Source organism: Strix uralensis, chromosome 17, assembly GCF_047716275.1.
Source record: "Strix uralensis isolate ZFMK-TIS-50842 chromosome 17, bStrUra1, whole genome shotgun sequence".
NCBI classification, from domain to species: Eukaryota; Metazoa; Chordata; class Aves; order Strigiformes; family Strigidae; genus Strix; species Strix uralensis.
In genome coordinates, this window is record NC_133988.1 from 17,156,523 (window position 1) to 17,165,432 (window position 8,910).

Here is an 8,910-nt window from a genome sequence, read left to right on the forward strand (position 1 = left end):
GACGCTGCCTGAACAGCTTTAAGGAAAAAATCCCAGCGTACAGCCGCAGTTTCACTCTATTTACAAATCCGCAACTTCTTTATTCTAAGAGTTACGCTAAAAATACCAGCAAGGTGGTCTCAGAGTTCAAAGCGGGGCCTCACTTAGCCATGTCGATGAGGCTCTGGAGAGAGGTGGGCACCCAAGTCTTTTCTCCTTGCACAAACACGACGCCTCTGTCGATATAAATGACGATCCGCCCGAACGTATACAGCTGCTTCCCCTCGTGCCGCTTTCCAATCACAGGCATGAAAACGATGTTGTGCTCCTCCGCTTTTGTCTGAATCAGGTCCTTAAAGTTCATGGGCACGGAGCTGGCGGCCACGCCGATGCCGCGCTGGGCCATGTTCTCAGCCTCGCGGCGCTCCTGCATGGCTTCGTACTGGAAGTCCTTCCTCCGCTCGGTGTGAGTGAGGTAGGCGATGTTCTCCCGAGCACCGGGCTGCATGTACCCCCCTGGACGGAGAGACAAGACACGGGAAGTGAGAACTGGGTCCCACTCCGCTTCTGGGGGAAGGTCTATGGCTAAAATCCAGCCCCAGGACACAAACAGTAAAGTCAATCGCTAACGCTCTGAATCCTCCTTTCCACGTTCTAATTCATTAAGTTTTATACTGCTCGTACAGCGTAGCCTAACACGGTGAATTTGAGAACTGCAGCAGAAGCAACAGGATTTGACACAATCCCAAATTGTATCTGAGCACACCCAGGAGGAGAGGAGGATGCTGCACTGCTACAGGGAAAATGCCAACAACAGCAGCAGCAACAATAAAAAAAACGCTCCCCAAAGCCAAAACCCGGCCTGTAAACTCCACGTGGCACTGCTGGGTTACAAACAGGGACTGTTGCACAAAGGGTGACGGCCGGCACAGAGCCCCGCCGCAGGAAGCAGCGTTGCCCCGGGAGCACTTCCACTATCAGCCCCCAGTTCACTTTTTGGCTGCGTGACTATCAGGCCCGAAATTTCCCAACAGCTGAACTCCTCTTTGTGCAACGCTCGCCTGTAGTTGTATCATTTTACCGCAGAAATAAACATAACACTTAAAATGGGCCCAAAGGAGTGTTTCTGATGCAGATCCTCCATCGCGCTGTACAGCAAGGGGCAAGAGGCAGCAGGAAAGGAGCTCTCAGGCAGGGCAAGCCTCAGGTGCCACTCCCTCCCTAAACTTTTACAGTTTAGCAAATTCCTAACAATCTCTTTTAGGTCACATGTGGAAGGAAAGGGCACTAGCTCTAAAGTTAAGGAGAAGAACCGGTATCTCACTGTAAAGAAAAAAAACCCAACAAACTATAGTTTCAGAAGTCAACATCTTTAAATCATGGTCTCTCACTGACTGATGTAAAATACACTATAATCAGGCAAGGCTGAAAGAGAATCAGTTGCTTAATGGCACAGGCAGCCAGTCACCAAAATGTTTCTGCTTCAGCAAAGCACAGACACTTATTAAGTAGCACCTTGCAGGTGTGATTTATGGTCACACCAAGGTAAAACACACTTTGAATTTCACTGCTGACGGGAGCTGCTACAATGCCGATTAGCAGGGCCCTGCCTAAACAGACTGGCAAGAACCAAAGCCACCTACCCACACTGGAAGAGACGGCCCGGTTCATGATATCAAGAGCTTCGTTGAATTTGTCTTTGATCGACGGATGTGCCAACACTTGGTCCGAGAACATGGACTTCCAACCCAAGTACCACTTTGTAATTTCTTCGTAATTGGGGCTGTTACTAAGCCAAGAGCACAGCACCTGCAAAACAACACGACAGGTCAAATGCAGCAGGACAGGTAAGAGTTACAGAGGAGAGTCCTTAATATCACTTAGTTTATTACTGAGAGAAGAAAAGTCTGTGACAGCCTTAGGGGAGAGTCTGTTCGGACGCATTCGGAGCTCCAAGTGGAAATGCCCCCTTTGGTAATTCGAACATTTCAGCACTGGGGCAGCAGTTCCTGGGCAGGAGTCACTACACCACCTGACAGTGAAGCCTGCTCAGCCTTGGCAGTTCCTCACCTGCAGCCACTTTGGGAAGAAGTGTTTCTCCAGCAGCCCAACAAGACTGGAGACAGAAATCATCCCCTCCCAGTCAATCACCCAGTAGAAGGCATCCATGTGCTGCTGGTGAGGGTTTATGATGAGTTCGTTCAAACACATCCCTGGGAAAAGGGGGAGAAGAATTAGAAAAGAACTTGACTCAGAGTTTTATCAGCGCCCTGACCTATCTCACTATTAACACAGGGGATCTGAGGAGCCCCTGCACTGCACATTACCCTAAGGGATGTTCGGGATCTTTAAACCAATCAGCTGATCCCTGCCCCCAAAACAACATGCTTCCGCTTCCAGCGACTGCGATTTGCTGCCAGAACTAAGAAACTTAAAATGTTCCACTGGTTTTTGGAGTACAGAGCCTTTTAGGCAGTTTGCATGGCTGAATTACAAAATCTCCTGGTGAAGGCATTAGCATAAACCAAAGAATACAGGAGTAAGAGAGACACTTTATATCTTGGTACTATCTGACAGCTGTCAGATATTCCTGTCAGCTGAGGAACAGAGGAATCAGATGATTTGGAAAAATAAGACTGAAATCATTGAGAATAATCAGAGTGCTTCCCCGTATTTCCTAAAATGTCTGCCTCAGAAAAAGGCAAGGTACTAACAGCAGGAAAGAAGATGCAAGCTTAGTCTAAATTTACTAATAACATTCTCTGAAGTAACACTGGCAACCACGTCTCTTTTCTAGGTGTAAGGGGGAAGGTGGCGACCAGCAGATTCCAGAAATTCAGCTCTGTTAAGCTTGTCTCACCTAGTTTAGGCACAATGTTTTTGACCATGAAAGCCTCCCACGACCCGGGTGTGAACACATCTTTCCAGGGCTGAAGGATGAGTTTGGCGGAGGAGTCGCTGGGATGCCACTTCTGCAGCGCGTTCGCCAGCTTGTTTCGGATGGGGGAATAGAGCGGCTCCAAGCGCGCCTGCATCAGGGGAAGCCAGGGGTGGATCCACGAGTGGATTGGGACTGTGTCCGTCAAAGGATTCCAGCTTTCCACCTTGAGGTAAACCAGAAAAGATTCAAGTCAGTCCATCCATTCGCAGTAAGTCTTGCCAGATGCAAGGAGAGCCTTAACGCAACCCCCTAACGCCTAAATGCGTCAGCAGAGGCACCAAATTGGTGTTTTAAACGTTCTAGTCGACAGAAATTCAAATACTGGCTCAGAGCACGGCTCTGTTCTAGCGCAGCCCTCCCGTCTCACCTCCTTCTGTAGCTTGGGGAAGATGAGCTGATCCAGGATGTTATCCAGTATCCAGACAGGAATGACGTTTACCCAGCTATCCAGGAAATCCACCATCGATCCGCAGTTCCTCGGCTGCCACTGCGCCACTATGTTTCTGACATATGGCATCCAGATTTCCCACATCAGCCTGGAAAAAGAAATAAATACGTAAATCAAAGTTAAGCTTAAAGCGATAGCCCCGGGCCTAAATACACCGAATGGTAACTGTTATTTAAAAGCTGCTTGTTTTTATATAGCTGACAGCTGGATTTTAACAGACACATCAGGAGAATCATCTGGAAATGATGGCACGCCTGTGTCTGTTCTTTTCCATCCCTGAGGAAGCAGCTCTTGAAGGTGCCGTACAAAGTACAACTCGTTCGCTCTTTACCTGTGAAAAGCGTCTGTGGACAGGTCCTGCCCGCTGTGCGACAACAGCTGGTCGTTCTCCAGAAGGCTCTTCCACTTGCCTATGATCTCCGTGCCGTACGTACAGTCCTGGAAACGATACGGCATGAGCGGCCTTTAGCCTTTTTCCTCTCAGCCGGTGCCTATGCAGGGCAGGCTGACAGCACTGCTCTCACCCACTCAAAGGCAAGCCAGGAGCTTGCAGCCCTGATTAGTCAAGTCTAGAGGAAAATCCCCCTTTATGGATTTAACATACCACAGGGGGGAAGAGGATAGTCTGAGCTTTTTCAGGGGTACAGAGAGAATTCCGACTCGTACCTATCACAGCTGAAATGGCATTAAGAACTGACAGTGCCTATCCGACTGCCTGAAAGACAGACCTCTCCTGCTTTTGCTAAAAAATAAGAACTAGAGACTTAGCTTTCATCTCCTTTTTCTTCTCAACACCCATGAAAGGGATTTTAACCTTGCAGGCTCCTCAGCTGTTAGCCACTTTGCAGAACAGCAGCCTTCAGTCGTAACAAATGTCTGAGAGTGGGTGCAGAGTGGGGTTTGGGTTGGTTTGGGTTTTTTTTCTTTCTCCCCAGACTGATCAGGAATCTGGGACAAGGAGTAGTGGTGGGGGGAGTCAAGACACTAAAGACTAAAGCCACCAACTAGAAACTGCAGATAGATCCACACTAATACACACCTTGAGGGGATCCCAGTTCTTGAAGTAATCTTTCATGAGAGGATAGACTATTGCTACTGCCAGGTCGACCCGATCAGACATCCTGTACTCTTCATAGTACTTGTCCTGGAGCGTCTCAAAGATCTTTGCGCACTCGTCCAAGGTTAAGGGATTTTCACAGCTGGGCTGCATCCGCCTCTCGCACTCTTCCACCATCTCCAGCACCTTGCTGAGATTGCTAATTGCTTTCTCCTCATGCGAGAGAACTTCAGACATCTTCTGTATCTCATGGGTCAGGTTGACAACCATGTCCCTCTCGTACTGCAGCTGCCGGTCGTTCTGGATGATCTCCTGCTCCGTGATGTCAATGAGAAGCTGCAGGTTGTGCTCCAGCTCAGGCAGGGCAAAGCCCTGGGGCTTGGAGTCTTTGCCCACGGGCTGCTGAGGGCTGTCATCTGGGATGTTGTGCTTGTGGCTAATCTGACTGTAGCTGTAATAAACCTTCTGTTCCCGGCCCGTCATGTCTATAACCTTCCAACAAACAAGAACAAACATGTCTCAAAAAAAAAATTTATATCTCGTGTTAAAAAAAAAGGAAGGAAATTTCCAAGTGGCAAACTGGAGATTTTGGAGTACCTTAATTACTCCAGGAGGGGGTATTGTGAATGGGGCAACTGGGGACAGCCTCCAAAAAGACCTACTCCAGACACGGAGAGACAGACTGAGCAAGGAACAGTGTGGGATCCGAGCTGCAAGGGACTCCTCTCCTGATCCCAGTTCTACCATTTCGCTGAGTAATTCTACAAGCGGTCACGATGCAGGCAGTGTACTGTTCATTACTGCATGGAAGCCTTACATACTTTTATACTTTTTTAAAGACACAGTTCATTTTAGATTAGTAATTTCATTAAGTGCATAAAAGACAAACCCCTTACTGTCCCGCTGAGGTAGAAGAGGGTTCAAACGATGGGTTTAGTTGCACAATCCCAATAAGGACAACTGTGCTTTCAGAAGTAGACGAGCATTATTTATGACAGATGTGAAACAAATAAACTTGATTTGCAATTAAACCCCACCACCACCACCATTTAAGCTAATCTGCATTTTCCTGAGGCCAAAGAAGTTGCTTAAAACCAAATCCAATGTCCTAGGTGACACAAGTCAGTGATGAGTCCAAGGCGTTGATCTTCAGGAGGCTGCAGGCAGCCAGTTCCTGGAACCGGCTTCCATTAAGATTATAGAAAGGCTGAAAAGCACTCGCAAAGCCAAAGCAGACAAACTGTTTCCCAGAGATGCCATCGGCCTTACCTTGACTTGAGACAGCTCCTTCTGAGGGGCTGAAAGCTGCTTGCTGATCCTGCCCTTGGCTTTCAGTTCTTCTACTGTCTTATAGCTGTATTTAGGCTTTTTCTTGCCTCCATTAGGATCCTTCCGCCACTGACTGAGCTCTTTTTGAAATTCCTGAACAATAAAGAAGAGTTGTGGTTGCTACTCTCTTTCATGCCTCAGATTTGCCTCTGTTTTATAGAGGAAAATAACCGTCAGACCAACGAAGAATGCTGTACAGCAAAATAACTGGGAAAGTGGGAAAGCTCACTGACAAACCAGCTTGGGTGCCGTGGCCCAGTCAGCCACCCTATTCACAACCCCAGCAGCACGCTTCTGGTCTTTGTTTCTTTTTTTAGACAAACAGCAAAGAGTGTTTACCTGGGGGGACTGTTAAAAGGTGGGGTTCTAGCAAGACTACTAGCACAAGTGAGCCAGAAACAGAAAGAGCATTACAGCCACAAGAAAAATGTGTCCAAGTGAAATTCAAGTGCTACATCTTTAGCTTCTTATCTGAAGTGAGCCCAAACAGTTTTCTCTGACAAAGAGGCCAATATCAGAACTGAAGTTTGTACATACAACACAACAGGGGAACGGACATACCAAGAATCATACAAATACCTCTTCAGCTTCTTCTTCCGAGTCCACAACAGGGAAGTCTTGCAAAGACTGGCTGGTCCTTTCAGAGCCATATGCCCCCACAGCTCCTTTGCCTTTTCTCTGTTTGGCCTCAATTGGATTGATAATACCTGAGAGCACAATGGTTGGATCAGAAAGAACAGTTTGTCTCCTGAGAGGGAACAGTGGGCACTTTTCTTACAGTACCCCGTTATCAAATCAGCACAAACACCCAGCCTGGTATTCTGCCTCTACCGTTATGGTATCTTCTACGACTCCACTAATTTCTCAGTGGATATAAAATCACTTAATCCCAGGACACACCAAAAAAACCCAAAACAGAGTATTGTTCACATCTTCATTTCACTGCTTTTTTATTCCATCACATAAAATAACATCTCCTTTTCTGTGAACTGACTACCTTTGGAATTTTATTTCCCTTCTTTCTTCCTCTTTTTCTCTTGCAAAACAGCAAGAGCCTAGAACTGGCCTATTTTAAGCTAAATACAATTGAATCTTATCACGAGAACCCAGATCACTTGCAAGAGATGCACCAACACAAAAATGAAGTTGTGAGGCACCTGGAGATGGCAGTTCTTTAAGGAATCCAATCTCTTCTCCAAACTACTAGTCAACAATAAACAAGCAGACACATGATCACAGTACCTTGGGCATTCTTCCCGAGACCTCTTCCGGGGACGTAACCCATCTTCTTGAGAAGCTTCTGCCCGATTCCCTTAGTGTGTCTCTCCCAGCTGCCAAAATCCACGAAAGATTTTGTCCCCCCTACAAAGCCTTTCTGACTAGGCTTGAAATTACCACCCTGTTAAAACAAATAAACAAACAAAAAACCCCACACAACCTTACCGCATCATAATAACCAAGCTCAGTATAATTTCACTCAAAAGGAAGGTTCTTCCCAGAAGTGATTCAGTTGACACAATGAACTGTGCAGCATGGTGACAAGAGCCACCTGTGCACCCACGTAAGCTGCCTGCCATCTGAGGAGCTTCCTCAAATTCCTCAGATGGAAAAGGAAAGTCCCAACAAGCTTCGACTGACAACCTGACAGTTATTAGGCTCCTCAACTGACTTTAGGTGAAGCTGCTTCCTGATTCCTTCTGGGTTTTGTAACTGAAAATAAGAGTTTGATTTTTAATCTACAACATGTCTAGATTTGTCCTACTGTTCTGTGAGATTAACAAAAGAAAAAAAGTCTTTGGAATTTTAGTTACCCAAAAGGAGGAAGTAAACCATGGGAATTCTGTTATTTTAACCTCAACTGATCAAAGGGAGTGTTAAGGAAGATAAAAAGGCCCAAAAGGACTGATGCTCCAAGGACAAACAATGATACATCAGAATAGCTCCAAAAGACAGAGGAAACATCTCCCTTAACTGCACACCATCACATGGGGGTTTCTGGTTTTAATTATTTCTCTTTCTTTAGGGAGATTGTTTCTATTATTGTTCTATTATTGTTTCAGCGCCTCTGGCTGTAGCCTAGGTTTCATAAATTACACAGAACTGAAAAACTTCATGGATAACTCACTGTTTTTAACTTCTTCGGCACAAACTCTTTAGGGACTTCCTCCTGCTTAACAGGCTTTTCATCTTCATCAGAGTCTTCTTCTGACATGTCCTCAGCCGCTGACTTTTTCAGCCCGGCGCTGATGAAGTTCACAGGGGCCGAGTAATCCCGGGAGCTACACACAAATGTGACCTGTGAGCGAATTCTGCTCCAGCTGCCCACTGCACGTTCCTTTGGAAGCCTGGGGACTACTATGCCTTAGACCACCCCCACTTTAAAATGAAATATTAAAGCCCGATGATCAGTTTAACGCTGTTTTTACCAGAAAATAACCGTTCTTTCCCCCGGGCAGCAGAGGCATGCTCGCACAGGCGAAGCCCCCCAGGGCCGCGCAGCGGGCAGGCCCTGCCCCAGGCTTTTACAGCCCTGAAACCGCCCCCGCCACACCGAAGCGGGGCCGCCCCCCGAGCCCTGCAGACCCACCGCGGGCACAACCGGGGCCGCCAGACGGGCGAGAGGGCCCGGCCCGGCCCGGGGCCCCCTTCCCGCACGCCGCCGGCCCGTACCGCTTGCCGCCGAAGCTGGGCCGCTCCTCGTCCGAGTCGCGCTCGGCCCACACGCCGTAGGTGGCCTCCTCCTTGGTCTGCCGGTGGCGCTGCCGGTGGGGGTTAAACTCGTTCTGCAGGTCCCAGTCCGACACCTCGAAGTTCTCCATCTCCACGCCATCCTCCCCGTCCGTGCCGTACAGGTGCGACATCGACATGGCGCTGCGGGCACCCCCGGCCCGCACACGGACACCCCGGTACCCCCGTCCCCCCCCGGGCCGCACACGGACACCCCCCGGGCCGCACACGGACACTCCGGTGCCGCCGGCCCGCCCCGACTGCGCCGTCGCCACCCGGAAGTGAACAATCTCCTTCCGGTGACGCGCCGCGCCAGCCCCGCCCACCACCATAGAGTTGGGAGGAGCGGCCACGCCGGGGCCTCACGCGCAGCGCCGCCTCTATGGTTTGGCGGCCTGTACCGCCGCGGGGCGCTGAGGGAGGGCAGAG

General features: G+C 48.8%; 1 protein-coding gene across 1 annotated transcript; it reads right to left on the bottom strand.

The window, feature by feature from the left end:
* Positions 1-49: 49 nt before the first annotated feature.
* Positions 50-8,744, bottom strand: TFIP11 (tuftelin interacting protein 11). The gene is made up of 13 exons (XM_074887645.1): positions 8,682-8,744; positions 8,425-8,642; positions 7,880-8,033; positions 6,997-7,153; positions 6,334-6,461; positions 5,695-5,847; positions 4,408-4,917; positions 3,700-3,806; positions 3,288-3,456; positions 2,840-3,083; positions 2,050-2,192; positions 1,623-1,788; positions 50-495 (listed from the first exon to the last, which is right to left on the bottom strand). The coding sequence occupies exons 2-13, from the start codon at positions 8,619-8,621 to the stop codon at positions 140-142; spliced, it is 2,484 nt and encodes an 827-aa protein (XP_074743746.1). The 5' UTR covers positions 8,622-8,642; positions 8,682-8,744; the 3' UTR covers positions 50-139.
* Positions 8,745-8,910: the final 166 nt, after the last annotated feature.

Coding starts and splice junctions, on each gene's coding strand:
- TFIP11 (XM_074887645.1), bottom strand. CDS start 8,621: ATGTCGATGTCGCACCTGTACGGCACGGACGGGGAGGATGGCGTGGAG. Junction 4,918..5,694: donor AGGAGCTGTCTCAAGTCAAG/GTAAGGCCGATG, acceptor GTTTGTTGGAAG/GTTATAGACATGACGGGCCG. Junction 3,807..4,407: donor AGAACTGGGATCCCCTCAAG/GTGTGTATTAGT, acceptor TATCGTTTCCAG/GACTGTACGTACGGCACGGA.